The sequence below is a fragment of the Cebidichthys violaceus genome, unplaced genomic scaffold (genome assembly GCF_023349555.1).
Source record: "Cebidichthys violaceus isolate CVI_PGR_0920_01 unplaced genomic scaffold, fCebVio1.0.p SCAF_8, whole genome shotgun sequence".
NCBI lineage: Eukaryota > Metazoa > Chordata > Actinopteri > Perciformes > Stichaeidae > Cebidichthys > Cebidichthys violaceus.
The window spans coordinates 5,251,836-5,279,335 of record NW_027176964.1 but is presented as its reverse complement, the minus strand read 5'-3'; the positions used below and the strand labels follow the sequence as shown (position 1 = coordinate 5,279,335).

The 27,500-nt window shown below is 44.0% G+C and overlaps 1 protein-coding gene across 7 annotated transcripts in view; it reads right to left on the bottom strand.

Annotated features, from left to right (window-relative positions):
* The window catches only part of rnf220a (ring finger protein 220a), a 167,429-nt gene that overhangs the window by 105,279 nt on the left and 34,650 nt on the right, over nucleotides 1-27,500 (bottom strand). For 3 of the 7 annotated variants that reach the window (XM_068737873.1, XM_068737872.1, XM_068737876.1), the window contains exon 3: nucleotides 2,186-2,347. The exons of 3 other annotated variants lie outside the window; for them this stretch is intronic. In XM_068737873.1, coding sequence (XP_068593974.1) covers nucleotides 2,186-2,347 — 162 coding nt within the window. Of the gene's footprint in view, nucleotides 1-744; nucleotides 802-2,185; nucleotides 2,348-27,500 lie in introns of all 7 variants that reach the window. One more of the 7 variants, XM_068737874.1, reaches the window with a different exon arrangement.

Below are 27,500 nucleotides of genomic sequence, written 5' to 3'. Positions count from 1 at the left end.
ACGCACGCACACGCACGCGCTATGTTTCACATTTAGGGTCGTAAGAGGAAATGTCACCTTGGTCCCACCAGATGACAAGCGATCAGTAAAAAACCTCTGACATGACTACTGCTGCCCTGAGGAATTACAACGGCTCTGTGCACGTGTGTGCGTGTATTTGCGTGTGTTTGCGTGTGTGTGTGTGACAAATGATTACAAGAAACAAAAATAGTCAGAAAGAGAAAAAAGAGTACTGTGTGGACAACACAGATTAGGTGCCTCTAAAATTGTATGTGTGTGTGTGTGTGTGTGTGTGTGTGTGTGTGTGTGTGTGAGATTTGCATTCCAGTGGTCGCAGTGATGTACACGGGCAGCAAGACTCCTTATTTTTGTGATCCACTAATTGTAGCTACTGAGGTGCTAGTGTTAACTCACTCCCAATGACAACGCGAGCTTAACCTGTGAATGAGATCTGTGTGTGTGTGCATGTGTGTGTGCGCTCAGAGCTATAACCATTACGGGGGTGAGCATGAGTGCCAGCTGATTTTGCCATTCAGCAGTGGGCCGACTGACACTCCGTAACCCCGCTTCGCTGAAAGGCCCGGGACCACTTTAACAGCCAGCCACACAAGTCGAGGCCATTCCTCATGGTGACTTCATAAAAGTCTGAACACCCACTTTACCCCTAAACCCCCCCCCCCCCCCCCCCCCCCCCCCCTCCCCTCTCCCCTCCTTCCCATCAATGCTTCCTCCCTTCTGACTCACCATCGTGTGTCCTCAGGTTGTGTTTGACTATGTGAGAAAGAGAGTAATATGACTTACCTGAGTTGAGGAGATGAAGGGAGGTGGAAACAGGCGGCACATGAAAAAGAGGGAGGGGAAGAGAATTAGAAATATTCTGTGGCTGACAACAAAACACACACACACACACACACACACACACATATACACACACACACAAAAAGACAATATTCAGATTTTTTACTCAAACCTGAGAATTACATAACAGTGGAACGGCCTGTTCGAAACTTATGTGGGCGTCAGCAAAACAAATGAGAAGTAATTACTTGTGTTATATTTCTATTGGTCTAATACAACTTTGATCTTAGTTTCGATTGGTTATAATACAACTGTGGAAGTTCCGAAAGGACAGTTTGGGTATTCATTTTTCCCTTCACCTTCATTTTCTCTGCCAAATAAGTTAGTTATTACATGTTGTATAAGTTAGTAATTCACTTAGAGCAGAATGTTATTCTTTCTGAAAACAACCAAAAATAAATGAGAATTTAAGTCACCGAAATAATTACTAAATCTCACGTTCATATACTTTCCTTTCATTTTATTTTTGTCTTTTATTATTTCGCTTTTTGATGAATATTTATTTAAATGATCATTTATTTGTTATTCATATGATTTTCTGTTGTATGATCTAATCCTCTTCTTGTTTCTTTAACACTGTCATTTAAATATGTAGAAATAAACTATATTTTTCTTACATTAAGTCAGATTTTTATACATATACATACATATGCAAAGTCTATGCAATTGTGTTCCAGTGTGTGAATGTCGAGCTTTTCCTTTCTATTATCCAGTGAGCTTGCTCCATTCTGTGGCTAATTGACTGTCTAATGTGGGAAGAGGGATCAGACCACCAAAGAGTGAACAGCTCTTTATGTTATGACAGGCACCGTCCTTGATGTTGTGAGTCTAGTGGAGGGTTTGTGTTCCCAAGAAAAAGCACAAAAAGAAGCTATAGGGACTAATTTAATTTCCAAATAAACTAGTCTTCATCACCTCACGTTCTTGCGTCTCGTGTTCTTTTTGCCACATTCGGTCAGTTTAAATGACGCACAGAAAGAGTGTTCATAGCGAACGGGACGAACGCGCGGCAGGGAGGACACACTACATAAATGACATAACTACGTACTGAGTGAGCTGACTTATAACAGCAGTGTGTGAAAAACAGCACATGCACATGTGCTGGTTAAAAAAAAAGTGGAGCCCACCACTGGCTAACTGCTCCTTGTAGACCAATAAAAAACAAATGCTAGATGGAGCAATATAAAGTAAGAAGAGGAAAGAAAGAGAAAAAAACACAGCCGACCACTCATCAGGGATATGATGGAGCGAGGCAGGATCCAAAGGGGAAAGCAACAGGGAGAAAACAGGGATGCTCATTAGTAGATAATGGGAGGTGTGAGTGTACCGTCGTGTGTAATGCGCGCTGATGGAAATAACCCAGTGTGCCCACTATGCCGTTTCTGTTCCATGTGGAGGACGAAGCCTTGTTGTGGTTTGAGCGGCGGAGGCCACCTCCAGCTAACAGCTCCTGGTAGACCTATAAATTTACCTTCATAAACAGGAGAGACTGGGGGGGGGGGGGGGGGGGGAGGAAGGAGGTAGAGGGGTGTAAAGACAGAGAGGGGAGGGAGCAGGGTGAAAAGAGGTGAGGACAAAAGGTAGGAGGGGAGGAATGAGGCATGTGGAAATGTAGGATGCATGCATGAAAGGAGAAGGGGCGAAAGCAGGGAGGGAAGGACAGATGACAGAAGGGGAGAATGAAAGAAATGTGTCCTCTTCTCTCATGTCCTTTCTTCTCCTGTGGTCTCCTCGCTTTCCCTCCTTCCTCTCCTAGTAATCTCTTCTCCTCTCCTGTGTCCTCATTTCCCGTCCCATCTTCGCTCCCCTTTTCCTTTCCTCTCGTATTTTCTCCTCTTCTCCCCTCTCTTTTCCTTCCGATCCTTAATTTCGTCTCATCTCCTCTCTCTGTCCTCCTTTCCTTTCCTCCCCTGTTTTCTCCCCTTTTGTCATTCCTTATCTTTCTCCCCTGTCCTTATTTCCCGTCTTCTCCTAATCTTCTCCATTTTAGTGACTTTTTGTTTAAAGGTAATTATCATTCATGTTTTCTATTTCATTCAGCTTTTTCCCCATTATAATCCTGTGGACAGATGGAAACCTTTGAAACGCAGGCAGGTGAAAATGTTCGTGACTTGGCTGGTTTGATCATTAGCAGCGGCTCTACGACTCATTGGAGTGACAGGCCTCAGAGGGGTAACCCACGGCAACCCCGCTCGACCTTACTCAAGAGGCTTCTTCTTCTCGACCAATCACTTCCCCAGATGGTGACGGGTCATCCAGGAAGTAGGAAGTGAGGGGTAGACCAATGAAAAAGCAGGCCTGGCCTTTTACCGCTGACCCGTGACACCTTCCTCCCACAAAAACAGACTGGACCTGTCCATGTGTCTGTCTGTCTGATGTGTGTGTGTGTGTGTGTGTGTGTGTGTGTGTGTGTGTGTGTGCGCGCGGAAAGAAGAGTAGACTGGTGTCCAGCTGCCCATCCCCAACAGACATAGAGTGAGACCTTGACCATCATTGTTTAATGGTAGGAGACACACACACACACACACACACACAAACACACACACACACACACACACACACACACACACACACACACACACACACACACACACACACACCAAAGGCATGTCTGCATGTTTTAGCGGCCAACTGCGCAATTTAACCTTTACAGCTCCAACTTAACGACCAAGACAAACAACACACAGACAGCTAAACAGACATAAGTGACACGGTATTTGATGGTGAGTGACTTTTCAAAATAAACTTTGAGTAAAGAAACCATAAGCCTAAATGAATTAAAATGAGAGGAAATGGACTCGGACAGCGGGCCATAAAATGTTGCAATGCTTCCTACAAAACTGCAGCAAAAACTGAGGCGTAAATTTCCCCAAATTGTTTTCCCTTGCGTCCCGTTACTCTCTCCCTCAGCTCCATCCATCATAACGAACCCCAGAGAGTCCTGAAAGCGAAGATGGCTTACATCGCCGAGAAAAAAACAAGATTTATATCACGCCATCCCGCCACATGAAATTGTCTTTTTCCTTTCTACTTTTATTTATTTATTTTTTTTAATCCAGCTTCTAAACGGCTTGATGTTTGACTTTCCAAAAAGTTTGTGTGTATGTGTCCATATCGGTGTGTGTGTGTGCTGTGTGCGTGTCTTTTAAAAGCAGCTGGAAACTTCACAGAGAAGTGAGCCTTCAGCTAAGGCAGTCATCCACTATTAGTTTTACTGTTAAGACCATCAGACTCTCTCTCTCTCTCTCTCTCTCTCTCTCTCTCTCTCTCTCTCTCTCTCTCTCTCTCTCACACACACACACGCACGCACACACACACACACACACACACACACACACACACACACACACACACACACAGTGGGGTAACAACACTGTTTCTGAACTTAAGGCCTTAACTTCCAAGGGTTTGTCTCTCTAATAGTATCAAGTACCACAGCTTATCTAGCCTCCATTGACTTTCAATGGCACTAATTCCTTTTCCACTAATGCTCTTTTGAGAGGCTTTTCAAAGCCGACTTCAAATTTAGATCTAGCAGAAGAGGAGTCCTGGTTTTTGGGGTGTGGACAAATAAACTTGGGCTTTATTTCACCGTTTCCAGACTTCGTGGATCTGAGCTGTAGATTTCAGACTTGAATCAAAACAATATTTGTTACGGAAAACTGATTTGACTGGAGATGTCCTTCTCTGATAGCCATCTCATATTAATCCGACACCAAATTTAGCATGATCTCAAGAATGTAAAACACAGGTCAGGTGCACTAAATCATGGTGATATTTGAGATGCTGATCAAAAAGAGGCATTTGAACATCACATATCCATGTGTGCTCTGAATGATTTGCCAGCCCTGGGGAATCTTTTCCGCATCTATCTCCTACTCTCCATGACTTTTTTAAAACATTTTATTCTTTGTGTCATTCCACAATTTTCCCTCCTTCCCTCCATCTCTCCCCTGGACCCAGAATGCTTTGAGCCTCTTTCCTGCTGCCTTTGAACCAAGATCAGAGGGAGCGTTTTTGGCTCTAACACACACACACACACACACACACACACACACACACACACACACACACACACACACACACACACACGGCACTGCAGCTCGTTCAGGTGCAAGAGATGGTCTGCTGTTTTGATTGCCAGGCTCTCTCTCTCTCTCTCTCTCTCTCTGTGTGTGACTCTCTATCTCGGTCTTTCACTCTTTCACTCGAGTCTCGCAAATGCACAAAAACAAAATTCGGACAATTTGAACTGTTGCAGACTTTCTAGCTCTGTTGACCCACTTTCGACTTTAAGGAAATCCCAGTATGACAAAGAAGAAGAAGAAAACAATGCAGATAATTAGAGTCAAAATGTGATTTTAGTCACTTTGTCGAGGGATGTGAATTTCATCTCAGTGGAGCAACCACATTCTTGTTTTTGGCCACTGACCTCCGTCGGGCCTGACAAAAAGTAGATCCGAGACCAAAGTAGGAAGGAATTTCTTTAGTATTATCTCCCGTCTACCAGGTGTGGGTTAGGGTTAGGGTTACCACACTATATTCACTATTAAAGATCGCACAGTGCTAGACCATCCTTCACTACAGCTGAAACACCAGAAGTCATCTTAAAAATAGACATGTAAATGTGTGAAATACGTGACGGGCGGATGGAGACTATTCTGGAAGGAGAGACGGATGGATGAGCAGTTGAAGGTTTAATTTCCATTTTGAAGAAGTCACAATAAAAGGCACCTGCTTCTTTTTTTTTTTAAACAGCAACACTGTCACTGGCGTGTGTGTGTGTGTGTGTGTGTGTGTGTGCTTAAGCAGCATTAAAAAAAAGAGTAAAAACAGGTGGGAGGGGAGCGAGCTTAACTGCTACCTTTTACACCTGTCAGCAGCCAACTCAACTGTGTTTATACAATATTTATATCTGACTCTCACACGCACAAAGAAAGAAAGAGAGAAACAGGCGGCGAGTGCAAACAAGCGGTTCAACAACCTTGCTGCAATTTTGTGTAAATTTCTTCTTAAAGAAACACACACACACACACACACACACACACACACACACGCACGCAGTCAGAGATGTGTATATTGTGAAGCTATCATATAGTTGCTGTCAAAGCCACCGCCAATTATGACCATTAGGAGTCCCATCATGCCACTAGCTGTCCGTGTTCCGCCAACCCCCCCTGCGCCTCCCTCCACCTCCCACCCACCCAAGAGCCCAGACCCTATAATCTAACCTCACTTTGCTCCAATCACACGCGCAAACACGCACACACACGGCAAAGAGATTGTTACATGTGCTGCTTTATCTTTTCCTTCTTTCTTCCTATGTATTTTATTTTTTCAGACAGAGGCAAATGGATGTTTCGAGGTGGAGAAAAAAAGTTTCTCCCCCCGGAAACGGCAAGGCACGGGCGGTGGAAATGGAACCCCTGGTTTCTGTCTCGCTCTGGTTTTTATTTCACATAAAAAGATTAGTGAGGTGGACTGATGCAGACAGACAGAAGCGCCCCGTCTCCCCTTTCAGTGACAGCAGCACAGGTGCCTCTATGATGTTTGAATCGTGTGCATCGGATGGAATGAAGGGGAAATGGCCGTTAAAGTATGGAGAGCAGAGGGAGAGAGGTGCACTCTGGGAGTGCTGTACGTTGGGACCTGTCATTGAGGGAGATATACACATTTCCTGTCAGGTCAGAACGTGTGTTTAGACAGAGTCTGACTCTGTCTGTGTGTAGATGAATGTGTGTTGTACAGGAAGCCATTAGCTTGGTAGCCAGGGGGCTAGACTGTAGTTAAACCACCTGTTTCAGTTAACAGGTAGCTCTTAGTTTATGAGATGGTTTCCTATGGAGAGAGACAGTGTGTGTCAGCTGGTTATCCACAGTTGCTTAGTGACCGTGATGGTATTTACAGCATGGAAAAGTATATTGGTTGCTAAAAAAAAAAATGTTTTAACCAATAAAAAACAGAGACTATCTAAAAAACAAACAAATGTAATGACAAAAAAATAAGATTTTCACCCTGAAAATTCATGACCGTTTTCTAAAAAAGAAAAGTTGACCTACACGCTCATTTCCGAACCCAGAGCTGAGTGAAGGACTTGAGCATGACCCTCTGTGGGGTGATGTCACCCTCACAAACATATTAACGCACACACACAGCTTTCTTTGTGTGCTTTGCTGCCACTCTAACTGGAAGCGGCGGCCTGTTGCTGACGCTGAAGTGCAGAGTCGGCAACGTGTTTCGACAGTGGGAACAGCCGGAGCGGGACCCAAACCGGGGTCTCGTGCAAGATTTTAATTGGGTGCTGCCTGAACCTGTTCTGTGGGCATTGAGGGCGTCAGTGTCCGAAAAAAAGAAGAAGACGCATTTGACATTTGTGAACAAAGCCCTTTCTTAGTTATGTTACAGGGATTTTTCTATGAAGCAGCAAATTGCTTTTTGGTTATAACTTTTAAAAAATAAAGGAAAAAAAGATCCATGTCCAATATATAGCCATCGTATTGCATTTAATGCAGTTTACTTCAACATAGCAAAAAAAACAAACAGGAGAGGGATGAAAAAGTATTGTTTAAGTGTCACAGCAAGTGGTAATAGCTCCAACACACACATAAACACACACACACACACACACACACACACACACATGCACAGGTGCAGCCCCCTGTAGTGTCCCAATGTGTGTCATTAGGCCTATCAGGGCCACTCTAGAAGGATTAGAGGACTGTTAGAAGAACAAGGCTTCTCACACACACACACACACACACACACACACACACACACACACACACAGTGACAGCTCACCACTGGGTTGTCTACAAGCTGCTGGACACCAAATCCCTGCTCATACGTGTGTGTGTGTGTGTGTGTGTGTGTGTGTGTGTGCGCGTTTGTGTGTGTGCGAGAGAGAGCGAGCACGTGCCAGTATCTGGTGTATCATGCTGTGAGCGCTGAGCAAAGATATCAGTGTACCGCTGAGCCCCTCACAGAGCTAATCCATCACACACACTCTCACACACTCACACACACACACACACACACACACACACACACACACACACACATACATTGCAGTATAAAAGCAGACATCACAGTGTACACTAAACGTGAAATTGGTTACGTTCTTTCCTTACATTGTTTTTTGTGAGAGGGCCAACAGTTTGCAACACTATGCGCAGACAGTACAACAGAAATGCATTAGCAGCTCTCCGAAATTGCACTCCCATATGTTCACAAATTAACAGCGCAAGAAGAGAACACTGAGAGGAATGGGAATTGTGCGGGGCAAAGAGAAAGAAGCAGGGAACTTAAAGAGAGGGGACAAAGGAAGCTCTCTTAAAGTTCTATTGATGCTGCATGTTTGAATAAAAACTATCACAGATGGTTCTTTAAACATAGAGGAGTGGAGTCACCCACCCAACATATGCACTGACAGTCCGTCTGTCTTTATTCCACCTCTCTCCAATGGAGCTTCCCAACCACTTTTGGGAGAAGGGGGGGGGGCGAGGAGGAGGATGGATGCATGGTGAGTGAGTGAGTGAGGGGAAAGGCTGGAGGGGTGGTGTAGAGGTGATGGTGGAGGGTGCGAATGCGGCAGCAGTGAGTCAGTCAGTCAATGGTTTGGGGAATGAGCCAACACAAAAGGAGTTGATGTGTGTGGCTCTTTTCAAGGCTGGTGTTTTTGTGTGTGTGCATTGGTAATGTGTATGTGTGTGTTGGCGGAGGGGGGGTCCCCCTTTTTAAGGGGGTAGCTTGGGGTCGGGGGGAAGGAGGGGGGTTGAACAATGGGGGTGGTGGGTTGGGTGCATTAAGCTCCCTTATAGCAAGCTGAGCGCAGTCACCGAGCCAAGGGGCTGGTCATTTCGCTGTTTTCACTGAGGGGGAAAAAAAGGGGGGGAAGGGGGTGGGGGGTTCTCTCTGTGGTGACAATTTCCACCACTTCTTTGCTGCAACCATTCTTGTGCTTTTCCTGAGGCTTTTCTTCAGGGTTAATACAGCCTGCAGCGGAGAATGGGATGGGGTGGCTTGGTGGAGGGAAAAAAACCGAAAACCTCTCCAACCCCAAAGGCTTTTTATTACCATCAAGAACTGTTGGAGCACTTTAACTGTGGGGAAGTTAAGACTGAGAGACACACAGGGCTTGATAGATTTTGTTCTTTTCTTTTTCTTCGCATTCAATACACAGTACGAGATGAGAGAGATGCAGGATGTAATTTAGCAAAGTGAACGGGACAAAACTGCCTTGTTGATAACACTTTCTGTCAACTACAAAGCAGCGTCACTTCCGTAGAACACATACTTCGGTGTTGTATAGCCAGTTCATTTGTGAGCAACTTCGTCCATGAGCCAAAAGCAATGTATCCTTTAAGGATTTAAGATATAACACCTGCAAACAAAACAAAACAAAAAGATTCATCTTAAGACAAAGTCATTCTGCTCAAAAAGTGGAGAAGCCCTTTTGAAGTCCCATTGATATTGCTTAGAAAGCCCCAAGACTGACACACATGTTGTGAAGGTTATATAACTGAATACATTAAAAAAATGTATTAAATAAATAAATATAGTTGTGTACTTTCCCTTTTACTACCAAACAGTTGGTCAAAACAAAGAAGCACTGCTACTTCTAGCATCCCCATTAAAATTCATCACCAGAAGTTGCAGCATTTTAGCTTGCAAGCTAAAGTTAACTAGCTAACACTAATTAGACATTTACACAAAGTATGAGACTTGTTTCCCCTTGTGTTCATTGGTGAAGACCGCAAAAAAATGCCCTTAAAGATAAAGACAATGCAAAAAGAAAGAATCCTGGTGTCTGTGAACCTCTGGGAGCATTTACTAGCTAATGTTGTAAGCGTTAGCTCATTGGCAAAAATGGTTTAGGTTTTTATACAGTGGTAGAGGCTTGAAGTTATGATGTATATCTTGAAATAATATCTATCTTCAGACTTTATCTGAAGCCCACGAAGAGTACGTTGGAGCCTAAGTTAAACAAAGTAGCATCTTATGCTAACGCCTTGCTAAGATTTTCTCTGCACACAAACTGTTTATTCCTGAGGATATTAACTGTGCATCTAATTGTAACAAACGGCAGTAATAAGTTGTATTAATGGTAGTGTGATACAACTCACGGGTAAAACGTTGCTTGCAAATAACAAGAAAAGTTTCTTCAAACAGTTTGGACAACTTATTCCCCCCTAAATGTGTGTCCATGTGCCTGTGGAGCACCGGTTGGAGGATGATAGGGTAACAAAAGAACAGGACGCAGCGACAGCGAGAAAAAGAGAGAAGGGGAGAAGAGGAAAGGATGAAAGCAGTCTCCACTTTAAAGTGGATTAGGGCCGCACAGTGCTGAAACAATAGGAGGTGAAAAAAATCAAATTAGGCCTCCCGAAACATCAAACGAGGGAGGCCAAGAATAGCTAAGCTTCCTCTGTCGCTAATCTGTTGACTCAATGTGAACGATACACGCTGCTATTCACTGCCGAAGACAAGCTGTTCTGCTTCATCTTCGCCTCTGTGTGCTGCGTTTGACTTCTTTTCTCATCTGCTTTTTTTCACCTCCGTCTGCTTTTGAGTCTTCAAAGGCCTTGGAGCCAAGGTACGGCAAGCTAGCAAGTGTCGACCGCTGAAGGTAGTATCATGTGGTTTCTGCTCTATCCTGTCCCGTGTGGTCTTGTCCTGGTCTTTATGTTTCTGTCCTGCTCCGCTCTGGTCTTTTTCTATTCCCCCCTCTATAACCCATTTTTTGAGGTTTCCACCCGTGTTCTCCTCAGCTCTGTTTCTTCCCTGCTGTCAATTCGTCGTCTCGCTAGCTTTCCACATTGTATATAGTCCATACTCTCTACCCTGTCATCTTGTTTCTTCTCATCTCTTCCTGTCACCCCTCCCCCCACACACTTCCCTCCCTCTGTGATCTGACTTCAGAGGAATGGAACTTGCATACAAACATTCATAGATTAAAAAAAACAAAAAAACAACAACAACACAGATGTGAATTCTGTGGCCCGTAACTTATCTTGGGCTGAATACCCCTCAGGGGGACAACAGAGGCGATCGGCGATAGCGTGACACGCCATGTAGAACCTGAAAACGGAAGACAAATAATGATGTCCAAACTTTGAAATCCGTACCCTTGGTTTGCCTCGTATTTTTAATCCTATGTGTACTGTTTGCTTCCTCCATGTCATTATGTATTTTCTTCTTATTCCCCCAAAACCTACTCTGATTTTCAACCCAACAAAACACCTGAAATGAGTAAAGCAAGTCCAACTTTCCCCCTATGATGCAAAATGCTGTTTATCCACCCTCCATTGCACACTCGCCGTCTACATCTGGATGTCTACGGCACTGGAGTTTCATCACAAAATGACTTTCTCTCTCCCCTCCACCCCTCCCACAGTTCCCAGTAAAAGAAGAAGAAGAATGCCCCAGCAGCGATGCATGTTCCATTGTTCACGCTCTGCCTCCAATTTGCTCTCCACATTCTGCGGCCTCGGCCGAGACGTTACGCCGGCTTAAGGGACAAATCGCACACACAAAAAGGGAGAGAAAGACGGCGAAGGGGGGGGGGGGGGGTGTTGAGGAAAAGATATGGAGAGAGGAGAAGAGAGACGGGAGGGGGGGGGGGGGGGGGGGGGAGAAAAGGGCTAACCCTCTTCACAGCAATGCAATTATGGTCTGCATTTGAAGCCGCCTGGGTTTTGTGGCGGCCTCTTTTGCTCTCTCTCTCTCTCTCTCTCTCTCTCTCTCTCTCTCTCTCTCTCTCTCTGTCACTCTCTGTACTTTAGCACCGGAGCTAATAGCCATGGCCGCGGCAATTTCTACGGTACATGACATTAACATGGTGGCGTGTCGCCGACAAAGGGAGGCATTCAAAGGGACTTAGAAAAGAGCGGTCGGTTTCGCCTGGTTAAGTGGGCCTCAACCTGCCAAGGCGGCGAGACGGACGGACGGCTAGTGTGTTTATTACCAGAGCCACCAAGGGAGAGAAGAGGACGAGCGATGCGGAGAGCAAAAGAAGACATGCCTTCGTGCTCTTCTCCCCCTTTAGCTCTGTTACAAGTGGCTCCTTAAATATGCACCGCTAAAAAGTAGGAAGTAGCCGCATGAGTGAATGAAACCTTAACCCCCCCCCCCCCCCCCCCCCCCCCCCCCACACACACACACACACGCACACACACACACACACACACCTCCCTCCGTGTCCAAGAAGAATGCAGACATTTTAAAATTACGCTATAAAACGACGCTATACGGGGGAATAGCGCGCCAACGACGATCGGGTTTCATTCTTACATACAAGCAAAATTTGACACATAACTGGGACCACCAACGAGGACAGCTGCTCGCTCCACCACCACCGGCAGCGCTCATACCATGCGTGTTATTGGAGTGTCTACTGTATGTGTGTGTGAGAAACAGGTGGTCAATTTTATAATTTGACACACAGTAGCAATGATTTTTCCTTCCCCCTCTTTATCCGAGTGTTGCCCTGACTGATTGGAGTGGGCATGTGTTTGCCTTCATGCCAGATTCTCCATGGGACCCTCGAAATGAAAATACAATGAGAACATTGTGCCACCGTGTGATAATCCCCCCCCACACGCATACACACAAACATAATGTACATATCACAGGAGAGGATACACATTATCTAAACTCAATGCAAATACTGCGTCTTTTCATCTTGCTGTCGCAGGGAAAAGCTTATTATGATATTCCTATTTTGTGTGTATGGTACTCAACAGTTGTGCACTTTGTATAGCATCTCTCTGACGATATATGACAGGATTATGATGCTTTGGTAATGGTTTCCATCTCTGAAATGTGCACTCTCGGCGCAGGACGGGTGAGGTTAAAAACGGGTGGGAGATGAGCAGAAGGCAGAGTCGGTCAGTGGCTGTGGGTTCGACACAAAAGGCGTTTGCAAAGGAGAAAGTTGGGAGGCACAAAGAGAGAAAGAAAACGAAAGAGCAAAACGTCTGCCTGGGCACAGCGGAGGAGGAGGAGGAGGAGGCTAAAAGCGAGGGTAAACTCCCACATTCATGCACACATACACAACAAGGGAACCCCCCCTCTCCCCCGCCTCCATTCAAAAGACCATCTGTGGCTTGAAATGGATGAGTGTTGTGTGCGTTTCAAAAACATTTCTGTTTTAATTCTTGTGCCTCCGGAGCAGGGCGGAGCAGAGAGGGGAGGAGAGCGAGGGAGGAGAAGGAGGGAGGGAGGGAGGCAGGCGTGAAAAGGCCCTGCTTCTGCGTCCTATCACTCTCCTTAAAAAAGAGGGGAAGACCGTAAACAAATGAATGAGATATACAGGGAGGGAGTGCGTGTGTGTGTGTGTGTGTGTGTGTGTGTGTGTGTGTGTGTATGTGTGTGTGTGGGTGAGGGCCCCTATAACATCGGGGCCAACTACACAAACCGAATTACACGGGGCGAGCTGGACGGACACAGCTATTTTGTTAACAAAACCACTCTGAAATCTGGCATTAGGGACACACAGAGTGACTAACCGGGACAGACGTTAAGGGCCCGTTTAGGAAATTCACCATGTCCCACTTGTGGAAAAAACACACTGTCAAGGCTTTTAATGCCAAATTAGCCTAAAATCATTTCAGCCGTTGCTTGGTTACAAAATGTCCCCATTTATGTCATAAAATGAAAGACTCACAGACTTCAAAATGTGATTTTTCGTCAGTATAAATTATGCAAGTATACTCCTTTCTTTGATTTTATCGTGTCCTTATTGTACTTGATGGTGTGAATATGATATTTCTAAGACATTCCTATAGAGATTTGCACTGTGTTGATGATGGTTGATGATACTTGGCTTTCTTTATTAGTTGCTGTTTGTAGTGATAAATTAGACACATCGTGGGCTTTTCCTAAAGGCTAAACTTATTTTGCAAAAATAAAAGAGACAGCTCTTGAAATGATTTAACTCAACTTGTTTTCGCCTCTCGCTGAGTCTCCAACCCCCCCATCCCCTTTCCCTGTTGTTGTCTCCCTCTCTCCAGATTGAGTGCCTCCAATTCATTTCCACCCCCCTCCATGTCAATTAATGAAGTGCACGCTTTTCTTTAGCCGTGCACGCCAATTAGCATGAGATAAATATGCATTAGTCGAATTATCCCCCCCCCCCCCCCCGCACCCCTGTTCCGATGTTAGCGGTAATTTGCATCACGAGTATCTTTAAATGCGTGTTAATTAGACCCAGGTATTAGGGTCCTGCCTTGATGCTGGACCTGAGGAACGTGTTCAAGTGCTTTTACAGCGAATGGGAACCTGACATATTTTAATTAAAGGGTCAAAATGTGTTGGAGGGGAGCTGTTTGCAAGTTATATAGCTTAATTTTAAAAATATATATATATATATTTGAATCATTCATTTTATTTATTTGATTATTACATTTAAGCAGAACAGTATCAAAGGTAAATTAAAATATATGTTAAAATGTGTTATTTCAAAAAATAAACTCCAAGGATATGGGGCCTTTTCTGTCATTTAAAAGCAGTATAATGCTATCAGCCCACTTGCAAAACTGAAGAATGTGATCCCTTCCAATAACATGATGCCAATGGCCTTCTCCAAACTTCCTGCAAGATAATCAAATAATGGGCCCAGAAGTCGATTTTCTCTAATAGGCGTAGGGGCAATTCAAACGATAGACTTCATAGCATTACATCCCTCACAGAGCACTCTGACAAGCCATTTACTGACAATGAATACCTCACTGCCCATAAAAAACTAAACTAATGTGAAATATCACGTATTTTAATCAACTTGGAGGAAGGGGGGGGGGCAAAAAAAAGTATTGCTCCTCTCAAATATTTGGACCGCGGCCGAACGTTTTGGTGGCAGGCCTTAATTAAATTAACGTGGGACCATATTTGATTTGTGCCCATTAAAAACTCTGAGCTTTATGGTGTAATCCCTAAAAAGTATCACGAGAGGTTAACGACTTGTAGAGGAGGACCGTGCAGGTTTTTTAATTACGCTCGGACATTGTTTTATAGTCCAAAACTAAAGCCGGGAGAGTGATTTTTCAACAGGTCCTCCCAACGCGCGTCAGGGTTAAATCAAAAGGGGATCATCTAAAGGACACGGGGCTTCATTTAGTGTTTCTGTAAAGCTAAGCCAGCAGACGACATAATACGTTTTCTCTAACATATGTACACGCAGTACAGAGAGCAGTCTCAATGGGAACTTACTCTTTAAGAAATCAATTATCTCTATAAGAAACTAATAACATTTTAGAAAGATAGATACCGCAGGTATAAGTTGCTATAGGAGTATTATAACTATGCTGTAGCATAATTCATTATGGAGAGTGATATTACAGTTACATCAGTGCATGCAGGTCAATTATAGATTGGTTACGTGACTACAAATATTTTTAAATACTTTATTGTCCCATTACAAAGCAAAAAACGTGTTAGTCTGCATCAGTAATACTACCCATTGGTTCCTATTTAGGACTACATAGTTTGTTTTAAAAAAACTGTAGTTTTTAGTAAATGTCATTGGACTGGATTAAATGAGGGATGCACTGATACTGACTCAAATATCTAGATCAGGGCCAATCTATTCAATTCAGTTCTATGTTATTTTTACTAAAACAATATACATGGAATTTGAATTCCTGTTTACCTTTAGACCAATTTGTAGCCGCATTAAAAAGGTTCACACTTAAATAGTAATTCCTGTTAATTTTGAAGATTATTTTCCCCCCAACCTTAATGATAAATAAAAAAACATTTATATATGTATTTATTTGTTACATTTATTATTTAGGTAGGTAATGTTGAAGTCAAGCCTGATGTTGCCTCACACATAAAAGAATGACCCCAGTCACTTCCACACAGTGAGGCGTACAGCTCATTAATCAAACAAGTTGGTATCAGATCGGTAGGTATCGGCCGATACCCCAAGCCCAGCTATCGGTATAAATATCACTCTTGTGGCGCATCTGTGCACCACAAGAGTGAATCATTTGTTGGGGACTATTTTCCTTTGCGTTCCTATACGGTCACAATCCATCACAATGAATGTAGGATTGACAACAATGGAGCTCTGTGGCACAGAAGAAAAAACTTTAATAGGATCAAATCTTTTTCTAATTTTGGTCCTTTTGAGGAATCTTTGTCAATAAAAAAAAATAGAACATTACCAGCCTTCCTTTCTCTGCTGCTATCCTTTAAGTATTACATCAGCACATTGCAACACAGCCTTTTGTAAGAATAACAAAGATATACACTAATCTGTTGTCGTAGGGAGAACCCATAAAGAAAAAGAGCTGTAAATAATTTTGTTATGACCCAAATTCATCACAGGCCATCTATTGGATTCAGTGATAGAGTGAGAGCTTGATGAAGTCAAATAAGTAGCAAAGGTTTTCTTCCTGATGGAGCTGGTTTGCTGAGCACTAAATTCTCTCACATAACAAAGCCCGAATGGCTGAGAAAGCGTTGTGTCAGTGTGTGTGTGTCTATGAGACCTCTTGTTCCTTGACCCCCGCAGCCCCTCAGTCCAAGTCGACCTACTCAGACACAAGCTGACAGGACCTCCCACCCTCTCTCTCTCTCCCTCTCTCCCCCCTCCCTCTCTCTATCAATTATCATTTGTCCAGATTGAGCATGCATCATCTGCCTCAACTTTAGGGGGACGCACTCACTCAAAATGCAAATTCTCAGTCCACCATTTTTCTTGATGAGCTACTTGTCACTTGGTTTGTGTGCGGGAGAGTGTATGTGTGTGTGTGTGTGTGTTGGGAAAGCAGGGGGTCTGTCCTGGCCTTTCAGAGAAAGAAAAGCTTGTCAGCATTATCAGCTTTCCCTCTCGAAACTGGAGGTCATTTAGTGCCTTGTGCTCAGGGAATCGAACCCCTGACACTGCAGGAGTAGCGCCTTGCTCAACTGCCAGAGATTAAAAAGGGGAATATATGAAATTATTTTTATATACATATATATGTATATATTTTCTTTGCATCACACATATTGCTTTATTCAATAGTTCCTGATCATCCAAAATCATCAAATGTCTACAGAAGCAAAAAATCATAAGACTGAAATGTCCTGTAAGTATTTCAGATTACAGAAGAAGAGGGTGAGATAAATAGATAGAGAGAGGAAACTGGGAGGTGTTGGGCGGACAGAGCAGAGGGGATGGGTCAGTGTGTGTGTGTGTGTGTGTGTGTGTGTGTGTGTGTGTGTGTGTGTGTGTGTGAAAGGCTGACAGAGGGGTGCCTGGTGGAAGCTGAATGCCACCACCCAGTAGGCCGTGAAATCAGAAACCCTCGCCAACAAGACAGCCACCCGCACACCAGCCGTCGCTCACTGTGTGTGTGTGTGTGTGTGTGTGTGTGTGTGTGTGTGTGTGTGTGTGTGGCGGGGCTCCTTTAGGGAAAGAGCAGTCATGCAAGGTACAGCCTCAGCTCCTCCTCCTCCTCCACCTCCTCCTGCTATCTCCTGACTCTCCCTGTCCTCCACGGCACTTCATGTCCGTGTCGCATTACAGCTCTGTCATTTCTCAGCGTTTTGCCAAAATACACAACTTCCTACCTCGAACCAGAACGTGTGTATCCGCACCTCATGTTTAGCCATTAGCTGGTAGAAAGTGATAAAAAAGAAATGTTTGCTATCCTAAATATCGAAATAGATAGGCCGTTAGCCAAATCAATGCTTCACCCACACCCAATGGACTTAAGAAGCATCACAGATTGCATTTAAAGAACATCTTGCTGAGCATATTTCAGTTTGGAAGAAGAGGAAGAGGTCCGTCTCAATGTGCGTTGAAAACCTGCTTTAGAACAGATCCAGTTTATTTAAACACATATGTTGTTTAAAGAGATAAAAGAAAGAGCACTACTACGCAAAGCCATAATGTCCTTAGGTCAAATAAGTGCTGTAAAGAAAAAAAACCACATGATTCTGAAAAAAAACACATGATTCTGAAAAAAAAACACATGATTCTGACTTCCTTTTCTCGTTTTCTCAAAAGAAAAAACTGTGTTTTTGCCTTCATGTAACGTTTCCTTCACTCCCCCCCTTTTCACCTTCTCTTGATTTACAAAAATAAAAAAGGTGTTGTGAAAATGCCCCCCCCCCCCCTCCCTCCCCCTCTGTCTTTTCTTCTCTCCTTTAAAAAAATCTCCTCTTTTCTTGGTGTCTCGGTTAGCGGGCCCTGATTACCATGCTGCCGGTGACTTTCCACCTCTTGTCTCACTCTCCCTCTTTCTAAAGGGTACTTAATAAAATTCTGAGTCTGGTCTTCGTGTGTGTGTGTGTGAGAGAGAAAGAGAGAGTGAGGCAGAAAGAGAGAGAGAAAGACTTTTCCCCTGTTTTGTTTCTCTCTCTCGTTTTCTAAAGGGTACTTAATAAAATCGGAGTCCTGCGAGGCCCTGTCACAAAAGCATGGCACGTCTCTCGCATACACACACACACGCGCGTGCGCGGACATAAACACAAACACATACGGGGCCCTTGATTTCCATTAGAGAGGAGGAACGCAGAGCTTTCACAAACTAGCGTCTGGGGCTGCAGTTCATTCTCACTCCAATCTGCCAAAGTATAGAGTTTGGAGAGAGAGAGAGAGAGAGAGAGAGAGAGAGAGAGAGAGAGAGAGAGAGAGAGAGGCCCAATCCTCTATTAGATATGATAACAGGCCCAGTGATATGTGGTTTTACATTGTGAAACTATAACTGACACGCTTCATAGCAGGTGGAGATGAAGAAGCCTAAACAGGAACCAAAGTCACCTCTTTTCAGCAACTTTGATAGAAAATAGAATAAAAGTTCACATTTCTCTCGCTTTTTCTTTTTTTGCTTAACAATGTGGTCACCGATCTCCAAAGATATTTTAGACACTTGCTTTGAATATTAATTTGTGTCTGATATTTTTTTTTAAATTGCATCTCCTCTTTCTCCCTTGTTTAAAAATCCCCAATCTACACATTTCAAGATGTCTACTTCACTAAAAAAGTCATCGATTTGGCTTCCAAACTACTTGCAATGTCACGAAATCCTGCTTGTACCATATGCACACGCATAACAGTGAGCACAGCTTTCCTCCTTTAGCAGATGAAAGTCTCTACAACCATAGTGTCAAACTCTGCACAGTGAAGCTCAAACATCAAAGTAACAATACGAGAAACACTGTCTGATGATTAAGAGTGCATGTCAGTAGCTAATGAATTCAGATTTCTTTCATATTCACCTAAATACTTTAAATCCTTAGAGTGACACTAAGGGTCATTTATTATTATAATAATAATATAATAATATATAATTTATTATCATTCATCAATTGTTCTCATAAATACACAAACTTAAAATGTGTGTGATATGGCTGCCCTCATTACACACGCAAGGAGAAAAATATATGTTGCACTGGCACTTGTCCGACATGTTCCCCCAGATCGGGCAGAAAGAAGAAACGTGTTTATTCTGTAGCTCTCTAATCATTTAGGGGGTTAGGGATTCCTCTGTAACAGCCAAATATGGGCTCTCTTCCTGCTGGAAGACTAATGGCTTTAGTATTAATGAAAGTCTTTCTTTTCCCCACGATGAGAAATTAATCAAAGATGGAGAGGGAGGAGGAAGATATTAAAAGTTTAACTGGGGCTAAGCAATTAATTACCCTCTCAGAAAAGCATTTGACAGAGATAAACTTGTACACTGTCCAGACGGGTACACAAGAAGACTGGAGAAGAAGAGGAATGGTGGAAGGACGGGAGAGAAGAAGGGAAATACTGCAATAACGGAGGAGAAGAAGAAGAAAATAAGGGAGGAAATCAAGAGGATTAAAGGAAATGTGTGAGGAGAAAAAGAAGAAACAGTGGGATGATAAATCATAGACATGAAGAAAAGAGGACCAGGTGGGAATAAAAGTAGAGGAGGAAGAAGGAAAAAACTCTCCTCTCGTCTAGCATCACCTTCCTCTCCTCTCCGTCTCTCTCTCTCCTCCTCTCCTCCTCTCCCCCACCCTCACCCGCTCAGTCTCCCCTCACTGTTAAATTATTCAGGGACACTTCTGCCGCATGCTTGATTAAGTTTTCATTTCTGCAAATTACCATTTCGGAAACGCGCCGCGCTACTGAATCACATAACCACTACAAGCTACGGGGCTGTTTACCTGCTGTTACACGCAGACAGAGAGAGAGAGGGGGGGGGGGGGTTCAAAGAGAAACAAAGGCGGCATAAATGATTGCATTATACCTCAATCATATCTTCGCATTGTTTTGATCATTACGTATTGTAAATCGCTTCGTCAACAGCGGTAATTCCTCCACAGTAAAGCGCCTTTCCATTCAAGTGCAAATTACAAGCTGAAAGAGGGAGACACAGTAACGCAGAGGAAAAAGATGAATAGATGTAAAGGGAGCGCGAGGCTTCTGTTCTAATCTACTGTACATGCACGGTGATGCACTCTGATTGCACAAACAGTCAATAGGTCCCATTAGGAAGAAAGATGAGAGGAAGACCAAACATTTGGCACCCAGTTAAACCCCTATTAGTGGGAATGCATTGTCGTCACTTCTCATGCCTTTCAAGTGTCCAGCACCACAAACCTTCACTGCAAAAAAAATGGTACGTGTAATGTGAAAGGGGCAGCTTCTAGTGCTAAACCCAGAGAGAATAATCACCCGACTCTGCTACCCTCAGCTCTGCAGAGCATTGTAGTGTCTTGGTTAGCTGATTGTTTTGGTTTTAAAGCACACAACGTCACTTTTTTGGTTCACTCCCATGGCTCTCATCGACCTCGTTTCCAGCTGCGGCTGACATCGATGGAAAAAACCCCCGACTTTTATGACATTCGTCACATACACACATGAAATCTGACCTCTGCATTTAACCTATCTTAAGCATTTAGGAGCAGTTGGGTACTCTGAAGCGCCCAAGGGGCGAACTTGTGGTTCAGTGTCTCGCTTAAAGACACTTGGACATGCGGACAGTAAGATTCGGGGATCGACCGCCAACTTTGTGGTCTGATAAACTCCCTCTGTGCTACCAATTAAACCAACTAAGGCAGTTTTGATTAAAAACATACAAGTTGTCTCTGCAAAGGGCTTGCACGGTGTCACTTATATTGAACCTTAATTCACATTACACTTTAAAAGAGGCTGGCTGATGTGAAACAAAGTTTGCGTTTATAGTGACAGCGAGTCTGTTGATGCTGTTCAGATGTACCTTACGACTAACTTTTATTTTCTGGCCTTCAATTGTGTTTAACCTGTTGTCTCCAACTCCCTGGGCTCGATGTCTCTATGCTCGATGTGTAAGCATATATGTCTGTCTTTGTGAAGCACTTTGGTCCACAATTTAAAGCATAATATAAATGAAATAAACTTAAAAAATGGACCCAGTGTGCAATACATTATGGTATTATTACCTGAGATATTCTGATTTCATGGCCATCATTCTCCAACCATCATTCATATCAAATAAAAAGCGCAGTCATTTTTGGAGATGTTACTTGACAGAGAGACAAAGATCACGGCTCCTGCAGCGTCCTGCATGTCTAACGGCCCATCATGCCTGTGGCCAGCAGGCTGGAGGGGATCCTCCGGGGACGACGTAAGCTGCAGTTAGGGAAATGACGGTGGTTAGGATGTAGAACGTGCATGTTTAGGGCCGGGGAGAGGCGGTGGGAGGCGTAGCGACTGATTTGCGCCTGCAGGTGTGCAGGACAGTGGGAACTCCGTACATCTCTGGACGTGTGCTATGATTAGGGAAGGGCAAGATCATCGTAGGGGGTGAGGACTGCGGCTGTGCGTAATGCATATTGTCCATGTGCGTGTTGCCAGTATGCATTTGTGCTGTGTCTGTGTGTAACATAGTAGTCTCTGAGGCCCTCTAAGGCTGCAGGTATCCAGCTCTTCAGCGAAACCAACCTAATAAATTCCCCTAAAAAAAAAGAAAACCTGGAGCAGACTCCCTGTGGAAATTACAGCGGAATTATTAGCACAAACAAATATGAGCACACGCGCGTATGCCTCATTACCGCTAACATTGGTCCACATAGGTAGATTTACGATCGGGGCATGTGTACAGGCGGCTAATCAGCAACGGACCACAAAGGGGCCCCTGTGTGACTACAAGATAAAGATAAGCATCAGAGCGTACACACACACACACACACACACACACACACCTGTAGCTGGCAGATAAGCGTCGGCCTTTCATGGCAGAAACAACAGGTTCTGATTTACCACTTTGGATAACTGCGGCAAAATGCCTGCTGATTATACTTCCCTCACTGTGTGTTTGTGTGTGTGTGTGTGTGTGTGTGTGTGAGTGGTAGGCAGGTGATTTGTGTGGTCACTCTGATGAAAGCGATCCGTCACCGGGTGGCTCCGCTGGTGTCAGCCGGTATCATGTATCTGCGAGTATTGTGTAAAGAAAAAAAAAGGTTGCAGATTTACGGTCGTCTCCCACGGCGAAACAGACGACACGGTTCCTCCTGTAACGGCCGACAATGGACGGCGGATTAACGGCCCCGCCTTCAGCCTCTTCATCCCGCCTCTTCCTCTCCCTTCCTCTTCTCTCTGCTGTGCCTCTCTGCTTGTTAAAACCCGGCTCCTAATTAGTGCTTGTGGAGCCCGGTGATATACTATCTGCTATCTTTCTTCCACACGCTGAAGAAAAGGAGACATTTATTTTAGTGCTCTTTCTCCTTTTCGTGTCCAGGGCGCCTGGACGATGTCCGATTGCTTATCTGCTCCGCTCTCTCTCTCGCTGCCTTTTGTTCTGCGTTTAACGCTGCTTTTTTTTTTTTGTTCTTCCTGCTTGACTGTTGCTGTGTCAAAATTAGGCCGAATGATGACCTCCATTAACAATGTGTCCAAAACAAATGTAGCCTCCTCATTCATTTCCATTGCGTTGACACAGCGGCGATCCCCTGGCAGAGGACTCTTGCCAAAGAATGCAAGGTCTTCCAGCAGACTTTTTTTTTTTTACCAGGAAAATGAAGGCGAGCAAATTGCGAATCTGTCTGCATCCCACTCAAGCAAACTGCGGGCCGAGAGGATTCATTGCAATACGTTGTCACGATGAAGCAGGCTACAGAAGCCAGTCAGCAAAATGAAAGAATATGATCACAAATTAAGTACAAGTATGTTAGTGTTCCTGCAAATCCTTGTGCACGTGTATGCCAGTACGAATCCAGGGGAATAAATGGCGGACCCTGCCAGTGACAATGCAAAATCCTATCTAAGGAGGTTACTAATGAATGCAACTTCGTTGAATTGCGGCAGCAGAACAAATGGCAGTCATAGTTAGAACAATTTGGCTTTTTTAAAAGTAAATTAGTTAATTTTTTTTTTTTAAAGTTAATTAAGTATCAAACGCTAAAGTTGTATTTCAACCCGACATAAGTCTTTGTCTTGTTGATGCCGTTTTTTTGTGATTTGTGGACAAAAAAGTGTCCGGATGATCTTATGCGTACTGTATATAAAATGTCAGAAGAGGCATAACATTTTAAAAAAGGTATAAAATTGGTAAAAACAGGAATCACAGGGAGAGGTGTTGGATACGTAAAAAACAGATAAGTACCCATCACATGTCACAAGACTTTTTGGTTTGCGTTAATCAAACAAGTGTCATGCGTAATATAAAAATCACGGCGAAGGGAAATGTTGCCGGCAGCAGCTTTAATCTTTGCTTTTCATTCTCTTGTTGTTTTTATTGTGTATATCTGCATCCCTCTCCCTCTTCTCTCCCCTTTCTCTCTCTCTCTTCCTCTCAGCGCGGAGGCCATAGATCTCTCTAACAGGCACTATCTGCAGCCCTAAGCCCTAATGAGGCATCATAAGGCGAACAGTTTGCAGCAGCGCCGCGCTCCTCTTTTATTTGCCAAACCATATCTCTTCCTCTGCCCCCCCCACCCCCTCCTGACTGCCCTCTCCTCGTCTCTCAATTGCTCTATCAGTCTGCCCTGCTCACCATATCTCTCTCTCTCTGTCTCCTACCTCCCCTCCTCCTCTCCATCTCCTCGCTTTCTCTCTCTCTCTCTCACTCTCTTGCGCTTCCCGCCATTGTGTTTTATCTCTCTTCTCATTCACCCGTTTGAGCTCCCCCTCTCCCCGTCGCGGCGGCTTGAATCATATCTGGCCGTCTACATATGCTAAAGCCTGTGTAATTACAGCAGCTCTTAAATAAAGACACGCTCCTAAAGCTGTCGACTGGAATCACGGCCAAACAAGGCAGGAGGGGCCTCCCGGCAGCAACAAAGCTGTCATAGATAGCTATGGATTTATCGCCGGCGAGGATGAGGGGAGAGGGAGGGAGGGAGAAAAAAATACATTTCACATATTGTCAGAGGCAGAGCGGAGAGGTAAAACCACCTACTCTAAAGTTTAATCATGTTTTCATTGAGGGGAAAACGTGAGAAAATGAAATAAGATGGGTGGATACAGAAGACTTGGGAAAAGTTGGTATAGGCAGGGAGGAAGGCCAGGCAATCAGTGCAAGACAATGTTTAGTTTTAGTAAGCATTTGTATTTCTCTAATTGGAATACTGTTAACCCTTTGAAGGGATTAACTGGTATTAATTAATGATACATGATATGTTCAGGAAAAAAAAGATGCATCGATATGATAAAGTGATGAAAGTCAAGCTGAAACACCATGCTGGAATGCATGTGGTGCAAATTTGTCCAGTCAGCACCTGGAACTTTTAAAAATAAATATTGTTATTAGTTTTATTAGTTGAAAAGAAAGAACAAACAAGAACCAGAGCTCATTATGAAATTGCTCAAATTAGATTCAAACCATATTTGGAGACTTATTTCTGAACATCTTCTTGATGAGAGCTAGTCAGTCACAACATCTATTGGAGCTTCTTTTATTTCTCCGTACTGGACCGTACTTTACTTGTATGATGATGTGCATAATTCCATCCAATAAAGTTTTATTGAAGAGGGGAATAAAAAAAAATCTACTTTAAACTTATTTGTATCATCGAGTCCTGTCTCACAAGTGTCCTAAAACCATTCCCTCAGAGTTTACACTCAGTGGATGGTTAAATGAAAGTGGGTGGTGCAACACAAATAGTAAGCTAAAATAGCTTCCTCCATTTTGGATCCTCCAGTTCTCCGTTCCCCTCAAAAGTTGGTACTGTCAGGAAAGCTTACTATTGGTCAATGGTGTGATTTTGCAGGTCAAAGTTAAAACCAACATAAAACTTGTCACAAAAGATTTATTTTTCCCTCGCTAATGGCAGACTCCATTGGAATGAATAGATTTCCCTGCGAAATGTGGCCATTTTAAATGCTTTAAGGAACTTAAAGTACGTAAAATAACAATAACACATTTCATGGGTTCACAAGATGACCTGCCTCTAATATACCAATATATATTGAACTATAAGAACTAACTGGGAGACGTCTGTACGACCAAATGAGCATCAGAACACCGGGATGAAATACGGCTCACTTGACCCCGGTTACTGGCAAGACTGCCTGAAAACACTGCACGCGTTATCAATCTGGAACCCGTATGACAGCTCCTTAAAACAACACGGTGTCAGAGAGTCTCCATTGCGTTAAAACGACTTCCCTTCCTACCAAACAAAGACATCTATTCAAACCTAACGTCTCTCTGCAGTGTCTTGGCCGTAGAGTCCTCCTGTACGTCAAAATGAAAACAGCTAAAGTCAATATTATCCATGCGTCCCTGCTTTTAGAGATGAGTTTCAAGTGGGCTCCTGTATATCACCCTGTCTGTAGATCCTTGAACCTGGAGCGACCACGACTAGATGAGAGATCCATGAGAAGGGCCTCTGCTCTGATTTTCTCCACAGCTTCCTGAACCTTGCATCTCATTTGTACTCCCAACTGTTCCTTCTTCTGTTTATTCCACTTCTTCTTCTTGGCTTTTGGTAGCCTCCTGTGCCTTGCCTTGCTCCCTCTCTTTTAGAGACTCATCATCCCACCTATCGCCCACTCCTCATTTCTTACCCTGAACTCCTCCACTTCCCTTCTTACGCATCTTTGCCTTCTCTCATCTTCCCTTCATCCCTTTATCCTCCCACTACCTTTCCTCCTCCTCGTCTTCCCTCCCCCCCTTCCATTTCTTCCCCTCTCTCCCCTTCTGTCTTCACTTCTGTAATTCATCAGTGCGAGCAGCAGTACAGATTGATCAGCCTCTAAAGGGGCAGTGCTGTGTGTGATGCTGATGTAGCAGTAACCTCAGCTGAATAGTGAGCAGTGTGCGTGTGTGTGTGTGTGTGTGTGTGTGACCGGCACCGGGGGAAAGTGGAGGGGACATTTTTTTTAAATGTATTAATCGTAGCAGTAACAGGGGATGAGAGTGGTTGAGACAGGCCCATCTTTTGAGAAAGAGCCCATATGTGACACTAACACACACACACACGCACGCACACACACACACACACACACACACACACACACACGTAGCCGCATTCTTATATCCCGAGGGTGCTTTACACCCTTGTATCAGCCGACACACACACACACACACACTGATACCTAAGATGCAATCCTCACCACACACATAAACACACAAAACCTACGGGGAAATACAAGGCAATTTATCACTAATCACTAGACTCCCTAACTTTGTATTCATCTGGATTTTCCTGTGATTAATAGCTTTCCGCCGCAAACTGCATCCCTCTAAAAAAAAAAAAAAACGCGTTTGAGTGTGTGCGTGGGTGTGTTTGGAAGTCAGTGCTCTACAGTGTAAGCAGACATAAACCAGTGTTTAATTGTTTGGGGAGAGAATGTTGGATTAGCCACAGGACTACTCCTTCAGTCGCATCTTTTCTCTCTCTTTTTCATCACTCGACCTCTTTTACGTCTTTCCCTTTCGCTCTTTTGTATTTCGGCACTCTATCCGGCAGGATATAAGATGCAAGGTGTGTGTGTGTGTGTGTGTGTGTGTGTGTGTGTGTGTGTGGGGGGGGGGGGGGGGATATTGAAGGAGGTCTTTAGTGCTTTTCAATGGCTTCATTTCTCCTTTATCCCTCTGTCTTTTGCTTCCTAAGTCTAATAGGTGAGTTGGACATAAACGTCAGGATGACTTAACAGATTCCTGATGAAATAAATGAAAAGTCCTTATAATAATGTGAGTGAAAGCATCTTCAATCGAGACGAAACAAACATTTAAACATCCAATAAACAGCCGAAATTACATTTTTTAAAGAGACATTGTGTCATCCATCAAACTTCAGAGTTAAAAGTTGCCGGAATTAATTAAAATTGTGTCACTGACGGTCGCACCCCTTTGGTTTTTTGCTGGTAGATCGTGTGTGGTCGAGCTTTCTGCAAGGCTAGAGAGGAAGAGATGGAGGAGGAGCAGGAGGAGGTGGAACGGAGGGAGGAAAAGATGAGAGGAGGAGGAGGAGGAGGAGGAGGCAAGAGAGGGAGGAAGGGATGAAGGCGGCGAAGAGGAGAGGAAGCAGAGGAGCTGGCGAGTGGAGGAGAGGTGACAAGGCTTCGGGGACAGACAGAGGCATGAATAATTTATCAACACTTCTGATGGACAGATTAGGGGAAAAAATGAAGAGAGACGGAGCGAGAGAGAGAGAGAGAGAGAGAGAGAGAGAGAAAGGGGGAGGGGGGAGAGGAAGCGAGATTGAAAGCAGAGGAAGGGGTGGAATGAAATGACAAACAGAAAGAGAAAGAGAAA